This window comes from Carettochelys insculpta, chromosome 6, assembly GCF_033958435.1.
Source record: "Carettochelys insculpta isolate YL-2023 chromosome 6, ASM3395843v1, whole genome shotgun sequence".
Classification (NCBI taxonomy): domain Eukaryota; kingdom Metazoa; phylum Chordata; order Testudines; family Carettochelyidae; genus Carettochelys; species Carettochelys insculpta.
Window position 1 is genome coordinate 7956848 of NC_134142.1, and position 20322 is coordinate 7977169.

Consider the following 20322-nt stretch of genomic DNA (forward strand, 5'->3'; position numbering starts at 1 on the left):
GGGGGTGGGCGCCCATGCATGTCCCTGACCGGGACTAGCTACAGCTTGAACCCTGGCCACTCCAGCTGCTTTGGTGGACAAGGTCCATTCTGCAGGTTGGACTGATTCAGGAAAGAAGGGACAGGTTTTCCCTTCTCCCTTGTTTTGGGCAGGAAGCTGAACAGCAAAAGCTGTTTATGGGATAAAATTGGAGAGGAAGCCGGTTTCTAGTACAAGTGCTGAAGAAATGCCCCCTGGGTCAGACTGGTGGGGTTGGTCGAACTCCTCTCAATGTAGAAGTCGGGGGGTTGGGGAGAATGGATGTGTACAGTCCTCAGGGCAGTCAAGGACAAGTTTCCCCCTGTTGTCAATTAAAGCAGCCAGAGAGCTGCTCTGGCTTCCACTGAGTGGTATTGATTCCCTAGTGTCTGTGACACAGCCGGGAGCACAAGACGTTATGGTGCCCCTGCCTATCCTCAGGCTGCTGTGGGCTGGGCCTGGTTGGTGTTGAGCTGCAGATATCAGCCAGCTGGGGGTTCCCTCCCCACTCCAAAAAGCAGTCCAGCTTTCCCTTCTACAGCCGGGGCCCTCAATGTGCCAACGTCTTCAGAGACTGACTGTCATTCTGCTGGGAGACAGCTTGTCACACAGGCCTTTTCATGGGCCCCCAACTGATCCTCGTTAACGTGCACAGAACTCCCACCCACACAGCATCAGAGAACACCAGAACGGGAAGGGACCTCGAGAGAGTCCAGTCCCCGGCCCACACAGCAGGACCAAGTGCCGTCTAGTCCATTCCCCGTAGGTTTGTTTGACCTGCTCTTAAATATCTCCAGCGATGGAGATTCCACAACCTCCTTGGCAGTTTATTCCAACGTTTAACGTGTATCAGTCAGAGGCCAAACAGCGGCCCCTGGTTTGTAATACAGTAAACCCTCGAGTTACGTGGCGGTTGTGTTCCTGCCCACCCGCTAGACGGGCTAAGAGCCCCTTCCCCCAGCCCCACAGCTGACCAGCCCTAGTTCCCAGCTCCCCTTTGGAACCAGGCTGCTGCTTGGTTCCCAGCTCCTCCCTGCTTGCAGACCCGGGAAACTGAACAACTCACCAGGGCTAGTCAGTTTCCTGGCTGCTTCTCCCTGCATTCCCCCCATGGTGTGACTGTCAGCCTGACAGCTGTAGGGCTGGGGGAAGGGGCTTTTAGCTCGCCTAGTGGGCGGGCAGCTAGGCAAGCTAAAAGCCTTCCCCGACTTCCCCCAGCAGCGTGACTGTCAGGTTGATAGCCCCACGGCTGTGAGAAGGCAGGCGAAGGGGCTGCAGAACAGCGCCGGTTGTGCTCAACTCATGTTAAAGCGAGTTACGCACAACTTGAAGCCGCTTATGTCGAGGGCTTACGGTATAAAGATTTGCTTCTCTGGCTGCTCAGATAAGGAGCAAGAGCAGCTGTGGCTCTGGTTTCTCCCAGAGCTGTGTTCCTAGACATCACCACAGTTCTCCATCCATCTTCACTGCAGACATATTCAAAACAAAGGGAAACATTACGGCTTCCTCCTGAACAATAGCCTCCGTCATCTTCTGTGGCCAGACAACAGCCAGAGTGAGACAGTGGAAACGTCTGTGAGGTGAACATGCAATATATTGTTGCAACCACTGTTCTATATTTGCACCATATCTTATGCAAAGTGGGCCAAGTGAGTTGTCTAATGAAAGTTTATTATATGCTGATTCTGTTTTTACTGCTCATATGCTTGTATCATTTTTATATTTAAGTTATAAGCATTGTCTCTGTACCTGTATCTGAACTTTTAGCTTCTGGGCAACAACAGTGGGAGGCCTGGCAACCTATTGTGAAAGCGTTCCTGGTCAGGTGAAGCCGTGCTTGTCAAAGACCGTTATCAGGTTCCAGTCAACATCTGAGGAATTTTGCTGTGACCATGCCATCCATGCGACAGGCAATGATTGACTGCCTAAAAAGGACATGGACAGGTGACCTGCCCACGTGACAGGCTCCATCTTGGATGTGTTTCCACGCAGGGAGAACAATGGAATTCCCTCCACGTGGGCAAGGGTATAAAGCGGTTCCTGAGAGCTACTTCAGTAGTTTTCACTCTAACTCATCACTTTAGGATCATCTTTGCTGTGCACTTGGGCCCGGAAGGACTGACGACCCATCCTAACAAAGGATATGTCCCAGAGACTTTTAAGACAGAAGCCTACTCCAGCTCTGCTGCAAGGCCACATCACGAACTTTGTGGCTGGTGTATGTAATTTGATTGCTTTAATAATTTTACTCTCACCCTATTCTTTCCTTCTTTTTATTAATTAACCTTTAGATGTGAAATTCCAAAGGATTGGTGCAGTGTGCTCTTTTGGGTAAGACCCATTGACCTGGGAATGTGGTTGGTCCTTTGGAACTAGAAGAACCTGGGTGGATTAGGTGAGATTAGTTAACATAACCTCCCCTCTGTGCAAGGAGGGATGCCGCTTGTGGTGCAAGAGAAGCTGTCTGAGGGAATTGCGTATGTGACTTCTTGCTGTACAGAATGCAACAGAAGTGCTCTGTGTGACTGGTTCGGTGCCTGGAAGTGGAGGACTGCAAGTAGCCCTGTTTTAAGCCATTTGCTCTGTTTTGGCTCTCTCAGCTGTGTCCAGAAAAACCTCCAATATTACAACAGCTACATCTGAATCTGCTCATACCAGTACGTGCTGCGGTTTGTGATCTCATTTGTCCTTGGCAAGACTCTAAAGTCACAGCTGTTGCACATGGACACAGCCTCATGCACCATCAACAGAACGACCCGTTGCATTCTGCTTCCAGCGTCTCCAGTGCTGGTGGAAACCACACGGACCAGAAGGTGCACAAGTTGGTTTTTTAGAGCCAGGCTAAGTTTGTGGAGCTGGCAGCTGGAAAAGTCTTGATCTGGCTTCAAGAATGATCTGGACTATGGAAAGGGAATACTGGTATGTGTGGAGAACTACAAGAAAGGGTCACTTCTCTGCTAGTAACTGCACATTAAAGGACTGCAGATATCTGGCACTGAGCTGACAGCCTTTATCATGGGGTTACCACCTGCTGTTTCTATCTCCCAAGTCATTTTTCTAACCCAGCCTTCTGACTCTCAACCTGCATGGCAGAATCCAGCCTATTTTCCGGGATGGACAAATTGCCTGGTGTAGCAGATGTATCCAAAGGCAGAGAGGGGAAGGCTTCCCTCTGCTCATACTGAACAGAAGAATTTAACAGCATCACTGAAGCAGCTGAAAGGGGCGATGTTACCAGCTTTGTACATGGAAACAGTGTGGCTTGGCTGTTACATAGCAAGAACCCCAGCAAGACCCAGAGCCTCTCTCTACCTGACAGTACATCACAGAGCATGCAGCTAAACGCCACACAGCAAATCACAATGCAACCCAACAGTTCTTGGTTTCTCAGGACGTTTATTTTTAATGGCAAGGGAATTAAAGACATTTGAGTTTCATTTTAAGATAATGTAACTCCCTCTGAGGCATGAGGCTGTGGCATTCAAACCCTAAATGGCTCTTCTCAGAGTAGGGGCCTGACACCTCCTCCCTAGCTCCCACCGCCGCACCCCCAGAGCCGCTTCACCACCTCCCCAGCTTCCCCTGCAGGTCCCCCTGGAGCCGCATGTCACTACACCCCCAGCTCCCACCCCAGTTCTCCCTGGAGCCGCCTGTCACCACCTCCCCAGCTCCCACCCCAGTTCCCCCCAGAGCCACCTGTCACCACATCCCCAGCCCCCACCAACCAGTCCCCTTTCCTGGAGAGTGCTGTGACTCACTAAATCTATTCAGTGAAGCACTGGCCTGGAAAACAATTACAGACATTGCTCTGGACTCCTGACTTATAATCTTTCCTCCTCTTTTCCATATGATTACTTTTTACAACGTTTGGCTTTTCACACACAGCCAGAGGAGTTACTCTCAGCACTGTAATGCTAACCTATGTGGCTTTTATGCACCTTGTCTGTGGGCAGCACCGTCCCTGGGGGATCCTTTCACAACGACATTGCCCAAGCATCTTACCCTCGGACGTCTGTAGGACCAGGGTCTTGCTATACTGGCTGACTCCTGTTTTGTTGAAGGCTTTGACGCGAGCACTGTACGTGCTGTTGAAGTGCAGACCATCCACCGTGCACATCGTCTCTTTTCCAACATACACCTCCTAGTTGGCAAACAAAGAGCTGGGTTAGGGTCTGATGCACACGCTCCACACGGGGTCGCATACAGGGCAGAATTCCTGGGGTCTGGTGCACAGTGTTTCCACAGCTTTCTCAACACACAGGCATGCCAGAAAGGCACCTTGTGGTCCTGCTACAATGTCTGCCACAGGACAGGAGAGGGAAGAGATTCACCACTGACAAGAGAGCATTAAATCACAAGTTAGTGTCCAGCTCAAACGACCCTATGGCACGACACTGGCATGCCAACGAACCACCCAGATAAAACCAGCTGCTGTACCGTAAGGTCACGAGGCCAAGTCCTGAAGTCTTTCCTCAAGCAAAAAACTCCCAGTGAAGTCCAGCAGAGCTCTGCCCTAGGAAAGACTGTAAACTCAGTGAAGGCCGGTGAGCAGAACCTGGCACCTAGACGCTACTTCGGGGTCAGCAACCCCCGGCACGGGTGCCAAGAGCGGCACGCGAGCCGACTTTCATCGGCACGTGAGGCAGGAGCTCAGCCCCGCCCCTCCTCCCCCCTGCGGCCGGGAGCCTGCTCAAAGCCAGGCTGCCTGTGGATTAACAAAAGACCAGCTAATGCTCCTGACCGCCACCTCCATGGTGAAGCTCAGCACCTTCATTTATTTATTAATGATGCTGTTGTAAGCAGGACTATTAGTGACCTTAAAAAGCATCACCGGCACTTGGGCCGCACATTCAGCTCAAAAGGTCAAATTTCAAGCACTCTGCCTCGGAAAGGTTGCTGACCCCTGCTCTACTTCCTTGTAAGCTCAGGTGGCAGGACCAAAGCTTTCCTGAAAAAAAAAGACAAGATGGTTGCCCAGATCCACGGCAGCTACCCTGGCCTAACGCTGTAGTGACCAGCACTGAATCAAAAACAACAAGAAGTCCTGTGGTACCTTATAGACTAGGATATTTTGGAGCATAAGCTCTCCTGGGCAAAGACATCCGACGAAGCAAGGTCTTTGCTCACAAAAGCTCATGCTCCAAAGTATCTTAGTCTATAAGGTGCCACAGGACTTCTTGTTGTTTTTAAAGATACAGACTAACACAGCTACCTGTCTAGCACTGAATCAGACCCACATACAATGTTCCCTCTGATACTTCCATCCACATGCGGATTTTTTTTTCCATCTATGCACAGAATAATTTTTTCTGTGCACTGAGGCACATAAACCTAGAAATGAAACCTGGCTGCGGGTGCTCTGCTAATCAGCTGGGCGCCATTTGACTCTCTTCTGAGCAGACACACAAGAGTACGGCTTACAGAGAACACTGCCCACATCTTACTGAAATCCTCAAACAAGTCAGTTGCAATATTTGCTTTTAATGACAGGGGATGTGGCTGAAGCTGCTGCTTGATTTCATTTGCATTGCTGGGGAAGGTTTTTCTCTTGGTTTCCTTGTGAAATAGCCTTCACTCTCTCCTTTTTTCCCAGGACTTCTTTGTGCGTCTCTGCTGGGAGTAACAGACTGGAGTTGCACGCTTGTTTAAACAGCCTCTGCTTAAATACGCCTGCCTTTTTTCCAGGAGGGTGCACACTGTTCCATTTCTTTAGGGGAAAGACTAACTGACCCGTGACGTCCCTTTGGGCAACGTTCCCTAGACAAAGAACACAGAAATCTGCTCTATTTCTTTCCAGTGATTCTGGAGCGGTTTAATGAAATTAGGTATCAGAGCTGAGGGTTATGTGAATGGCCGCTCTCCTCTGGCAGAGCAACCTGTCAGCACTCAGGAGCTAGAGGTTTGGCTTGAGCTGGGGACTCAGTTTACTGAATGGAGGCAAGTAAAAGGGAAATACAGCTGGAACAGGGGTACAGGAAAAGCTTCTCAGCTGTGTTTTAATGCTTATAGGTTTCCCTGCTGCCTCACTTCACATGCTGGGTTCCTACATTATTATCTGATCGCTGTCCAACAGGACAGTCATTTGATTCACATATTGTAAAACAAACTGCCAGTGGGCAGCGTAATCACTGTGAGTTGTCCTGGCACACAGGTCAGCCCTGAAGGTCAACAGTTTGGAATACTTCAGCTTGCATTTACACCCATTTGTTCTTGAGCTTTTGAATGGTGTCAGAGAATCTGGCCTTTTGGATTTAATGCAACGATTAGTAAATTAGGAAAAAAACACGCCTCAGACTTGACAGGGGGGGGAGAGAGAGAGAGAGAGAGAGAGAGAGAGAGAGAGAGAGTGTGTGTGTGTGTGTGTGTGTGTGTGTGTGTGTGTGTGTGAGAGAGAGAGAGAGAGAGAGAGAGAGAAAATTCATGGATTCAAACTCATCCCTGCAGACCCAGGGTCCAGATAGGGTTGCCAAATCTGACTGAAGCTATCCAGGAGATTCCCTCCGCCCTCACTAATATTACATAATGTCACGCTTTTAAACTATCCTATTAAAGCTTCCAGAGTTGCTTTCAATAGTCACCAGGAGCTTGAGGCTGATTCCAGGAGACCCCAGGCCACTCCTGGAGGGTTTGCAACCCTTGGCCCCACTCTGGAGATGCACAGCTTTTACTTTCAGTTTGGATAAGGGCCAATCTCATCCATTGTACTGGAGACCAAACTTCTAAACTCACCATTCCCATCTTCTCTGGACCCTCCCAAAAATCACCTGGTGATCTGGGGGGAGGGACAGGTGGGGTCACGCACCCCCTTAGATTTGGTTTGTGCTGAGCAGGCTTACACAGACTGAGCATGCTCAGTAACATTGCTGAAGCTCATTGCCCTCACCCTGCCCTTCTCCCCCCCTGCCTTCCCACAGGTTACCTCTTGATGCTCTCCCACATCAGAGATGTTTGTGAGCATTGACTCATTAGTGAGTGTCAAGTGCTTTGAAATCCCCAGACTAGAAAAGCAAAGGCTTAGTAACTGCAGTCTACAAACAGGGAAGATTCACTTTTGGCAGCTTCTGACATGCCTCAGAGTCAAGAACTTGGCTGTACATTGAGCTGCACTTCTGAATAGGTGGCAGTGGCCCTGGAGCTGGCCGAGGGAGAAATAGCAGCTGCAGCTCCAAACGAAAGCGAATAACACAACAGAGGTGGTAGGCAGGTCATGAGCAAAGCTTTAGAGACTCAGGTTAACTCTGTATCCTTTACTGCTGCATCTGTGTTTGAAAACCCTGAACTGGTCTGAGCAGGAGTAAAAATAGTTTCAGACTGTCTAAATTGCCATGTCATTTGTCAAAGAAAGCATGTGACCAGGTTTACATTTTATAAATTAAATGGCTTCTGATTATATGACTCCAGGTTTGAAAATCGCTTCATTATCTGACTGGCCGTTGCTGATTTTCTTCTGGATAATCTCCACAGTTATCCAAACAATCCCATAACTTAATAACCAGCTTTATCACCGAGGAGACAAAGCTGCCTCTGAACCACCTTTCTGCTTCCCACTATCTCAGGTCAAACCAGCCAATGGCACAACCTAGAGCAGCCTCAGGAGTGCTCTAATCTATGTCACCTGGAGCAGCATTTCTTGATGACACCAAGCAGGGCGGAGTTGCCAGACCTTTGGTGGACAGGTTTGAAATTCCAAATGATGCGGACAAAATAGAGAGCTGATCTGAATTCAACAAGAAGAAATTCAATGGGGAAGTCAACATGATGAAGTTCAAGTACTTCGCTTAGGAAGGAAAAATCAAGAGCACAGCTAGAAATGGGGAATAACTGGCCAGGCACTAGGGCAGATGAAAAGGATCTGGAGGCTAAGAGTGGATCACAAACTGAACCGGAGTCAGTGTGATGAAGTTGCAAAAAAGGCTAATATAGTTCTGTGGTCTATTTCCAGGACTGTTGTATGTAAGACATGGGAGGTCTCTGTCTCACTCTACTTGGCACTGGTGGGGTCTCAGCCAGAGGACTTTGTTCAGTTCTGGATACTACAATTGAGGAAGGATGTGGACAAATAGCAGTGAGTCCAGAGGAGGGCAAGAAACATGGTAAAGGTTTAGAACACCTGCCCTATAAGGAAAGGTTACAGAAAGTGAGCCCACCTAGTCTGGAGAAGAGACGATTGTGGGGAGTAGGCGATCTAAGAAAAGTCTCTCAGTATGTTGACTGTTTTAAAGAGGATGGTGGTCAGTTATTCTCCACGTCCACCGATGGCTGGACAAGAAGTAATGGTCTTAATCGGCAGCAAAGGGGGACTTAGCTTAGATGTTAGGCAACGCTTGCTAGGTGTGTATGAGCTGTTAAGCCCTGGAACAGGCTTACAACGGAGACCATGGAGACTCCAGCAATGAAAACTTTTCAAAACAAAGTTGGACAACCCCAGTCAGGGAAGGTCTAGCTCTGGGTCCTGCCAGAGTGCAGGGGACTGGACTCAAAGACCTCTCAAAGCACCTTCCAGCCCTATATTTCTATGATCCTGTGATCCCTTCTGCCAGCCCTAGACCACCAGGGCACACCTTGCTCTGCTTGGGCCCCCTCTTACCCTCAGACCTATTGAAAGGGAGCAGGAAAGGAGTGGGCCGCTAGAGCCAGGTACGTCAGCTTTCAGCCACGGGGGATTCTGCTGCAACAGGGGACTTGTGAGCTGCCTGTTTAGAGTGGCTTTATGTCACTGTTTCTGTTACTGAAGCAGCGCAACAGGGACCCAGCAGGGCTGAGGATCCCACCTTGTGAATAAGACGTAACACTAACAGCTCCATCCTGTGGAGCTAGATGTGGAGTGCACCAATATAAGCAGAATGCGGGTGGGATGAGCAGGACAGGATCAGGGAAATCATGTCTTCTAGTAACGAACACTACAGCAGAGCTCCCAGTTACACCTGCCTGGTGAGGCCAAAGGGCTTGTCTACACTTGGCCCCAGGTTGATGCACCGACGATCGATCTTCCAGGATTTGATTTAGCAGGTCAAGTAGGGACATGCTAAATTGAATGCCGAGGGAACCCTCATTGACCACAGAACTCCTCACAGTTGCGAGGTGTCAGGGTTGCTTCCCCACTCTGACACACTGCGTGCAGAAAAAAGGCCGGGGGGGCAAACCTTGAAAATACCTTGCCTGTAAAGGCTCTGCTTCAAAAAGCTGTCCAAGGTTACAGATTCCCTGACCCTGGGGGTTGGTCACTGTCACCACCCAAGTGAGAAAACCTCCCTTTAAGCCAGGAAGACACACTTGGGATGTCTCCCTGTGGGGTAAACCCCAAGCTCTTAACCCTCCCTCACCTAAAACCAAGAGCTTGGAACCATAAAGCTGTAATCTGATAGCTGACCCACCAGTCTAGGGAATGAATATATACAGACCCTTCTAGGACACAGGGATCAACTCATTGCCTTAAAAAAAGTAATTGATTCATAAAACGAGAGAAAACAACTCAAATATTCTGGCTGCAGCTCAAAGATTCACTTCCCTGGGATTCGGCTTGGGAGTTACAGAGTACAGGGGGAAGAACCAAATCGTTAACCAGAGAACCTGAAAAAGTCCAGACCAATTTCAAAATCACCATAACCCGGTTGCGTCTAACTAAATGTTTCCTTTCTACTTACATATCTACGGCTGATTTTGAGACGGCCAGAAGATTTACTGGATTCAGTCCAGCTGCTTACGAGCAATCATTTTGCTCTGTCTCCTCTGCATCAGGCACACAGACAAAGACCCCTCAGACTGCAATTGTTCTCAGTTTAAAAGTATCTCTCCTCCTCACGTTGGCTTACCTGGCAACCCCTTGCAGAAAGTTAGGCTAACTCTAAGGGTTAACCCTTTTCCTGCATCCACTCGTGACACAAGGAGTAAGGGAAATTGATGGGAGAGTTTCTCTTGTCTACCTCCCACTATGGGCTGGGGAGAAATTCGACTGATGGTATGTCGACTCCAGCTACACTATTCTCCTAGCTGGAGTTGTGGATCTTTGGTCAACTTTCTCTTCTAGTGCAGACCTGCCCTAAGGGGCAGACATACAGCTAAGCACCCCCTTCGCACTACTGGGATCACAGCTAAGGTTGTGTCTCCTCAAACGTGCCCAGTTTTCATCCTTCCTCACCCTGGGCAGTGGTGAGCAAGGGCAGAGCCGCATGAGGGATGTGCTGGTCCCTGTGCGTCCTGCGGCACGACTGTGGGTGGCTTCACCACGCTGGAGCTCTGCAGCCCTACTGGGTGACCTGAGCTGGCTTTACATCACTAGGTGGCCATGTTCTGCATGTGGGACCCAGCATGGCCCAGGGCTCCTGAGATGCTGAGGGCACCATGAAGGCAGGCCCCTCAGCATGGTAGAGAAATCAGCACGGCTCACCAGGCAGAGACTGTGAATCCGGAGCTGCAGGAACGGACTCTGAGGCAGCCGCGCCCAGTTCTGCTTGACTGGAAGGGGCAGGAGGTTTTGACACTGAGGCAGCTAAAGTGAAAAAACTTGCTGGTCCTGAGGCTTCAAGAGTCCTCCAGCGAGAACGCAGACCTGAGAGTAACCATCCTGCGGGACACTGAGAAGAGATCTGTGGGACTCTGAAACAAAAGGTGTTTTTCCTTTTACTTCCTGCCAACTTCTCCCCCAGCTAGAAAGCTTTATTCCCCGCTTGGCCACGCTGAGACATTGCTCTGCCTTCCTTCAAACTCAGTCCTCTGCAAATTTCTCCCATTCAACTCATTCCTTCCCCTCTGCCAACTACCTGGGGTCTGCTCCAGCTGCACCACATACAGCTGGTGTTCAGGAAAACAGTGCACTGCTCCCCTTTGCCTGCTCTGAACGCTGATGAACATGTTAGAGAATAATTATGAGTGTGTTGGATCAGAGAAAAGCCACTTTTTAACTGTATAAATTACAGCCATTTCAAAGTCCCCGAACCTTAAACGCCTCCGACTGCCAGTAGTACAGCAAATCACAAACCTCCATGGGAATTAACATAAGAACATAAGAACATAAGAATGGCCATACTGGGTCAGACCAAAGGTCCATCAAGCCCAGCATCCCATCTGCCGACGGTGGCCAATGCCAGGCGCCCCAGAGAAGGAGAACAGAAGACAAGTGATTTATCTCCTGCCATCCATCTCCTGCCCTTGTTCTGAAGGCTAGGGCACCATACTTTATCCCTGGCTAATAGCCATTTATGGACCTGACCTGCAAAAATTTATCAAGCTCTTTTTTAAACCCTAATAGAGTCCTGGCCTTCACAGCCGCCTCGGGCAAGGAGTTCCACAGGTTGACTGTGCGCTGTGTGAAGAAAAATTTCCTTTTATTAGTTTTGAACCCACTACCCATCAATTTCATTTGGTGTCCCCTAGTTCTTGTATTATGGGAAAAGGTAAATAATTTTTCTATATTCACTTTCTCCACACCATTCATGATTTTATATACCTCTATCATATCGCCCCTCAATCGCCTCTTTTCCAAACTGAAAAGTCCCAGTCTCTCTAGCCTCTCCCCATATGGGACCCTTTCCAAGCCCCTAATCATCTTAGTCGCCCTTTTCTGAACCTTTTCTAATGCCAATATATCTTTTTTGAGGTGAGGAGACCACATCTGCACGCAGTACTCGAGATGTGGGCGTACCATAGTTTTATATAGGGGAAGTATGATATCTTTTGTCTTATTATCGATCCCTTTTTTAATAATTCCTAACATCCTATTTGCCTTACTAACTGCCGCTGCACACTGCGTGGATGTCTTCAGAGAACTATCCACTATAACTCCAAGATCCCTTTCCTGATCTGTCGTAGCTAAATTTGACCCCATCATGTAGTACGTGTAATTTGGGTTATTTTTTCCAACATGCATTACCTTACACTTACCCACATTAAATTTCATTTGCCATTTTGCTGCCCAATCACTCAGTTTGCTGAGATCTTTTTGTAGTTCTTCACAATCCCTTTTGGTTTTGACTGTCCTGAACAACTTGGTGTCATCTGCAAACTTTGCCACCTCACTGCTTACCTCATTTTCCAGATCATTGATGAACAAGTTGAACAGGATCGGTCCCAGGACTGAGCCCTGGGGAACACCACTAGTTACCCCCCTCCATTGTGAAAATTTACCATTTATTCCCACCCTTTGTTTTCTGTCTTTTAACCAATTCCCGATCCATGAAAGGACCTTTCCTCCTATCCCATGACCACCTAATTTACATAAAAGCCTTTGGTGTGGGACCGTGTCAAAGGCTTTCTGGAAATCTAGGTATATTATGTCCACTGGGTGCCCCTTGTCCGCATGTTTATTAACCCCTTCAAAGAATTCTAATAGATTAGACAGACACGACTTCCCTCTGCAGAAACCATGCTGACTTTTGCCCAACAATTCGTGCTCTTCTATGTGCCTTGCAATTTTACTCTTTACTAGTGTTTCTACTAATTTGCCTGGTACTGATGTTAAACTTATTGGTCTATAGCAAGAGATGTTTGGCAGCCTACTTTTAAGGTGTTCAAAACGTGCTTTAAAATGAGTTTGTTTCATTTCCCAAGCCTGCTGATCATCCAGGAAGATATTAGCTAACAGCAGCTAAATACTCTGCCCAGCAGCCTCAGCTGACCTGACCTCCCAACGACCAGTTATCGGAAAGGAGGGATGAAGAGTTTGGAAAAGTTCCCCAGAAATCTTTGTAAGTGCTAGATACTGATGCTGCATGCTGGGAGTAAGTTTCCTGCTTGTGTGTGTTGGAGTTGCAGGATTCAGCTGTAACTGAACTTCCATTCTCACATCTGCTCCCAGGAGACAAACTGCATACGCCTCTCTGGCCAAATCCGCCCTTGATGACAACGGGAAATAAAGGGATTCAGACTGATCAGTGCAGCCAGGGCCAGGTTTCTGTGGATCCTTGCAGGCCGCGTGGATTTGAAAACAAGGGAAAAGTCCACCTGGACTTGGGAAAGATTTTTACATGGAGAAAATAGGCAGGAGTACAAAATTATTTAAAAAAAAATAAAGACCAATCCTCAGCCACCTCTGTGCTCTCCTGACCCCTGGGCTGCCTATCCGTCACCGGTCCCCATGCGTAACTTAAATTCTTCAGCCACAGGGAGGGATCCTTCCACGGGAGGCAGAGAATTAGGTACAATGTCTGAAATGAGAAGTGGAAAGAGAGAGTTTCTCCACCAGGGAACCTGACGGAGGTGGTCGTAGCTGGTGGTCGTAGCTAGTGACTCCTGAACAATGGACACTGCCACAGAAAGCTGGTTCCCTGCAGGGTCTGGCTCTCACCACTGTGTTCTTGCAGGAATGACTCATGCAGAATTGGGAGGCCCTGCGCAACAATCTGTCCCCAGACACTGCAGCAAAGCTACTGTGTGGTGCCTTCCATCATTGGAAGCGCTCTTGGGTTGATGGTTTCCACAATCTCTGAACCTGGTGCCTACAGTCAGTTGTGAGTTTGCTTCCCCCTGCAAAGTTAGCAGTTGTGTTATCTGCTCAGAGATTCATGGACTGGAAAGGCTAAAAGGGACCGTTCTGACAATCTCCTGCACCACCCACATCACGGAATATCACCCAGTGATTCCTGCAGCAAGCCCACCACCACCACAAGAATATTCACTGGCATAAAACCGGACGGAAGCTGTTAACAAAAAGTAACAAAGGTTCAGTTCAAACCCCAGAGAAGCTTATACCGTACAGAAATAAACAACATATGAACTCCCCTAAAAACAATACCAGACAGACCTGATAACCCACTGTCTTGCAACCCGTGGAATCAGAGCCCCATTTAATGTGCATGTTATCACTACACGAGGCCTATGGGTTCTAGGATGCTATATGGCAGTGGCAGGCGATCCAGGCCTGCATATCTCTGCAGAGCATAAACCTGTGTCCTGCCTATCAGCAATGCTCCTGCCTTGGCTCACTTATCGCCGGCATTGTCTGCAGCCCCAAGGCACGTTTTAGAAGTAGGACAGATGTTTTCAGTACCTACCCTGAACTGACCACCATTCCCATCATCCAGCTCTAGAATGTATCCTTCCACCTGTACGGTTGACAGAGGGGGCTGTTTCCAGGACAATGTGGCACTGTTGTTGTGGGTGCAACATTCTTCTAGCTGTAGGATCGGGGGTGCCGGCACTGGAGAGGAAGCTAAACAAAAATTAGTGTAACCCTTGCTTCTATGACCAAAATGGACATCAGGCCTAGCAAGTACATTCAGATTGCTGGGAGGTACATCAGAGCATGCACATTTGCTCTAATCTGTGGAGAATATGTTTATCAGCTTGTTACCCAGCCTGCGTTCCACATGTTTAATAGTTGTGAAATTGGTTTCTAAACTGCCTTCCCATGGGTCGGTTTGCAGAGTTTGGGTTTTCATCAGTTTGTCAACCTGAAATTTTACCCTCTCATTGGACACACAGGGTGAAGAGAAGGAAGGATTATTTGCCCTATTTCACAGCTGGGAACTGAGGCACAGCACGACTTGACTGAGTTCCCAGAGGCAGTCTGTGGCAGAGCAGAGCACTGAACCTGGCACTCCAGTGCAATGCTGCCATGTAGCCACCTTCTCCGAGGTTTTAAACCCAACATCTTTACTTTTATTTGTAAGGAACCAAACATAAAAACCAGCTCCTCGTAGATAAAATTAGCTCCGATTTGTTGCTCCCTTACGTCTGGTGATTTCGTGGTGAGCCCGACTCAATGACCGAGGAGAACCGTTTGCTAACTGGGCCGAAGATAAGCTCTTACCTTTCACCTGCACAAAATCGAGCTGATGGATGGACTGCAGCAAAGGCGCATTGTCCAGGTTTAAATCGAAGTCTGTGGTCATCCGGGGGGTCAGCGTCCCTTTCCCCCACTGGTCCTCGGTCAAATGCACTCTCCTGATAAGCGCATCGGAAATCTGATTGCAACGAAGACCATAGCCTCAGCTACGACACACCACTCCAGCAAGCCCGAGCTATGCCCTAGACAGAGCTGCTGCTTTAGAATGGTAAAAGTCAGCAGGATGTGGAACCAAAGGCTTGCCCACTTTGAGTTTTGGCCTCACCACAGTCTCATAATGACCCGAGTTTTGCCCTTAACTTCAGTGGGGCCAGGATGTCACCTACTGGCTCTAGCATGGCCCTTCATTTAATCAGGTTCAGATTTTTAAATTACTTAAAGCAGAACCCAATCATGTAATAGCAGGAGCATTGCCAGCAGATCTGGAGAAGTAATTATTCCTCTTTAGTCAACACTGGTGAGGCCACATCTGGACTATTGTGTCCAATTCTGGGGCCCCATTATACAAAGGATGTGGACACATAGGAGAGAGTCCAGAGGAGGGCAACAAATTTGATTATGGGGCTGGAACACTTGATTTATGAGGTGAGGCTGAGGGATTTGTGCTTATTTAGTCTACAGCAGAGAAGAGTGAGGGGGGATTTGATAGCAGCCTTCAACTTCCTGAAGCAGGGTTCCAAAGAGGATGGAAACAGCCTGTTTTCAGTGGTGGTGAAGCGCTAGAATACATAACGTAGGCAGGTAGTGGAATCTCCATCCCTAGAGATTTTTAAGTCCAATCTTAAAGCCCTGGCTGGGAATGGTCCTGCTTTAGCAGGTGGCTGGACTTGAGGACATCCTGAGGTTTCTTCCAGCCCTAACCCTGCGTCTACACAAGGTCCTTCCTTTCAAAAGGGGCATGTTAATGAGCGGGTTCGAAAGATGCTAATGAGGTGCTGCAATGAATATGCAGCAACTCATTAGCATAATGGCAGCCACGGCAATTCGAAAGTGCAGCTTTTTGAATCGCGTGCCAGCCATGGAGACAGGACATTCCAAAAGGACATCCCCTCCCGCCCCAGTTTTCAAAAGCCCTTCTTCCTATCCGGTGTTAGGAAGAAGGACTTTCGAAAACTGGGGGAGGGGAGTCTTTTTGGAAGGTCCCGTCTCCACAGGCGGCACACAATTCGACAAGCCGCACTTTCGAATCGCCGCAGCTGCCATTATGCTAATGAGGCGCTGCATATTCATTGCAGCGTCTCATTAGCATATTTCGAACCCACTCATTAACATGCCCCTTTCGAAAGGAAAGGGCTCGCGTAGACCCAGCCTAAGATTCTATGATCTGGATCAGAATGAATCCGTCCCAACTTCTGGTCATGTCCCAGTGCCCAGGGAGGTCAGCAGAAAGGCTGCAGTAGAAGCTGGATCCGATTCACATGAGCTACAGATTTTTCTTGTGAGTTTGTTTCTCATTAGAGTCCAAGATGGATGGGTGCTATAATATTTATTCTAGGGTTACAACAAGAATCTTCCTCCGAACTTGTCTCCCGATAGCCATATAAGACAGTTTGCTCACAGGATGAATTCATTCCCAGTTTGTCTCCTACCTTATGTGCTGCCTGTTTCGCTCTCTAATGTCCACATCCAAGTTTTTCTCCTTACAGAGGCTAGTTTGTGATGTCCTTGCTCACAATGAATAGTCATTTCACACAGTGCCACTGAAATCACTCACAGAGACACTGGTGCTGCTCACGGGGGCGAAGGGCACCAGGGCCTGTCTCTTAGCTAGTGCTGCTGCGTTTCTCATGACCAGCCAGCACAGAGATGTGTCTCCCTTAATGGGGTCTGATTGTCATGCTACAGCTGATGGGAGTTTAGCTGCTGAGTTCCAGTGGATCAGGACTGGGCCCCCAAGTACTAAGGAATCATCTTACCATTCTTCCTATTCTAGACTGAAATTGGCAGGAAGAAAATCTTCCTAGGTGACTATTCTGGGCCTGATTCTGTACACTCACTTGGAACCCTCTTCCCCACCCCACAGATCCCTGGGGCTGCATCAGCCCACGGTACAAGGGAGACCAACCTTATACTAGCTGGTGACAGTAGGGCCTGCTACACTGTAGAGCAGACACATACTGCCACCGGCCAAATCTCCTCTCCTTGGCCAGGTACCTGACCTGGCTTTTACAGTGGTAGCAAGAAGGGGATGGGGTGACATACAGCTTCAGTAATTCTTTTCAAAATATTTTCAGACCTTTTATATTTTTCATATAATATGTATTAATACTGGTTGAATCTCTCTCATCCGGCACTCTCGGGACCTGACTAGTGCTGGATGAGGGGAGGTCAGTATTTTCTAGCACACTACCAACACTTCTGCTCCTTACTGGGTTCTCAGAACACATTTAGAGGTAAATTACAGCCAAATGACAGCACAGAACACTGAGAGCCAGGACTGGTGGCTGCAAACCAGCTTTATGGGACCACGGGAAACTTGGCCACACCCATGATAAGTATCAAAACAAAACTAGCTTTGCTAGTCTTTAAAGTGCTACTTGACTGCTGCTTTAAATATTGAGTCTGTTCTGGTATGGCTATGGTCTGAAGAAGTGTGTCTGTCCCACAAAAGCTCATCTAATAAATTATTTTGCTAGTCTTTAAAGTGTTACTTGACTGCTACTATTCACCATGATAAGTAGTTGTCTGACTAACTAAAAGCATTTTGGATTACAGCGTTTGCCAGAGGAGAGAGTTGTGGATGAGAGACATTCAACCTGTAATGATATATCTGCATGAGGGTGTGTGTAAACACTCATGCACATACGTATAAATATGTACACATATTTAGTGAAAATGGACCAATCAGCCTAAAGCTCTGGGGCTGTACACCTTCATGGTGTAGCTCTGCTGACTTCATCCCAGTCACACCAGAGATGAATGAGGCCTCCAGATCTGGACTTTGTCACCCTCCCAGCCAGCCCAGCTCTTCCACCCAAAGGCTCCTGGAAGTGACCCACCACACACCAACCTGTAAAAAACCACTGGGGTCATTCTCTTTGATGACCTCCAGACAGTACTCCATCAGGCCGGTCGTCTGCCGCAGTTTGACCGTGCAATGAGAGATCTGGTCTCGCACCACCTGCAATGAGACAAGGAGGATGGTATTTCAGGCCTTCTCAGAGAATACAGAATCCTGAGCCACTTTGAATTTAAAGGCCCCAGCCCTAAGGCCCGAAAGTATCTATCTTCTCATCAACAGGGTCCTACTAAAACCAAAAGGAGATATGAAAATGAAGACTTGAGCCATTTATTTATTAACCATTAAGTCATTATACCAACAGCATGATCCGTGGTTCCAGAATCGGGCTGATCAGCCACCAACAACTCACTAATAGGAGGGTGACATGAAGACCTCCTACCCATTACTGAGTGAGCGCCAAGAACAAGAGAATTGTGAGTTTCCACTGCAAGCAGAACTCTTCATCTGAGGAATGCTCTTCTGCATTTATTGTGTGCAAACTTGTTTATAATTGAAGAAAAATCTAATTGGCATGCAACATCACTGTTAATGTTAAGCACTGCAACCCATTCAATTGCTCGTCACACTACAGAATGACAATAGTTCTTTACTTGTTTTGATAACGCTGAATGTGCATTCACCTGAAGCCACTGATGCAGGGAGCCTAACAAAAATGCATAACACAATTGTGACATGAGGCAATACAGTCGATAGGCTGAGATCAAATATTTCTTGAAGCCGTTCTTTTGGCTTGCAGTCTGATTTAAGTTGGTAGAATGTATACGTTTCAAGATGATGATAACATCACCGAGATCTCTTGAAATTTTGCTGTTGTACTGTAGTTGAAACTGCTCAGCTGCTGAACATAGATCTTCATTCCCTAGGTCTCTGAACTCCCAAGGAATCCAAAAAGCATACTAATTCGTCACAGTAACAGAGAGGGAGCCGTGCTAGTCTATATACTATCGAAACAAAAAGCAGTCAAGTAGCACTTTAAAGACTAGCAAAATAATTTATTCGGTGAGCTTTCATGGGACAGACCCACTTCTTCAGAGCACAGCCAGACCAGAACAGACTCAATATTCCCAGACTCAGAAAATTCCCATCCCGGTTCAAACCACGTGGTAATGTGCCGAATTTGAATATAAGAGCCAGCTCGGCTGCTTCCCTTTGCAGAACAGTGCAAAAGTTTTTTTTCAGTAACACGCACGCTTTTAAGTCTTTAACAGAATGCCCCATTCCATTAAAATGCTGACTGGGAATTTTCTGAGTCACTCTAGGGGCTCGTTTGCATACTTGGCTTAATCTAATTCTTGACGCGCCCCCCCCCACTCTCTGATTTGCTCATCTTGATCATTTTTTTCTGGTTTGTCCTCCTTGATTACTGTTTTTGGTTCTCTGTGCCTTAAATATTGAGTCTGTTCTGGTCTGGCTATGGTCTGAAGAAGTGGGTCTGTCCCACGAAAGCTCACCTAATAAACTATTTTGCTAGTCTTTAAAGTGCTATTTGACTGCTTTTTGTTTTAATTTGTCACAGTGACTCAATTTGACATGTAGGACCAGATGTGATGGAGTCAATAATAACCAACCAAACAAACAAAATTAATGCGACAGTACCTTTCTGCATCAGACTGAGATGTTAAGATGTGATTGGTGCAAAGGTCAGATGAAATGTCAATACCCCGTGGTAATGAGTTGGACTCGGAAAGGATCACATCCCATTAATAATGAATCTTCAGGAAGTTGTTCAGTGTCAAAACTCTCAACACCTAATTTAGCAGTGCCTGCTTCAATTATAAGATTAGCTTCATGGATCATTTTTAGCAGCTTCAGCCATAGGGATGACATTAAAATGAATTCAAATTTGGATGTATACTCTGAATTGACTTAATCTCAGTGTGAGCCTGTACTGTGGAAGTAAGCAATTCAAGCTCACTTAAAGCCTTTCTCACAGAGTCCATATACTGTGCAACTAGCTTAATGCCATCAATTTGTGCTGAGCATTTTCTTGTTGACAAGCTGTGAAGGGAAAAAGGCAGATGCTGCTTCAGAATTTCCACTTTTGAGGACTGCTACTGAGGAGGTTTTACAATTGCTGGATTGTTCCGTTTATGTGGTTGGTTCCTTGCATGATTCAGAGCAATCAACGCCAACAAGATTTAGTGTGTGGTTGCCACAGCTGCAGAAGATGCAGTTTGAATTTTGCTCAAGGAGGACTACTTGTACTCCATTGTACTTCCCCACCATATTGAATCCACTATCATGGGTTTGGCCAATGCAGACTTGAAAATTTAATTTAAAACCTTCCAGAATTTCTAATACATGAACAGCAATTTCTTTTCCATTTTGTCAAGAAATTATTGAACAAAATGAATTGTTCTTCAGTTGAAACCTTTGAGCTTCCTGCAATTTGAACATATGAGACAACCAAGGCCAACTGTTCTTTATAAGAACAGTCCGGAGCTGCATCTCTAGTAATTGAAAAGTACTTTGCATGTTGTATTTTTTCAATAATTGCTGT

At 47.4% G+C, this 20322-nt stretch overlaps 1 protein-coding gene across 1 annotated transcript in view; it reads right to left on the bottom strand.

Moving 5' to 3' along the window:
• The window catches only part of TRIM9 (tripartite motif containing 9), a 129245-nt gene that overhangs the window by 18904 nt on the left and 90019 nt on the right, over positions 1-20322 (bottom strand). Inside the window, exons 4-7 of the mRNA XM_074998515.1 lie at positions 17811-17921; positions 14765-14918; positions 14007-14164; positions 4021-4159 (exon numbers count right to left, since the gene is read on the bottom strand). Of these exons, the coding sequence (XP_074854616.1) occupies positions 4021-4159; positions 14007-14164; positions 14765-14918; positions 17811-17921 (562 nt within the window). The remainder of the gene's footprint in view (positions 1-4020; positions 4160-14006; positions 14165-14764; positions 14919-17810; positions 17922-20322) is intronic.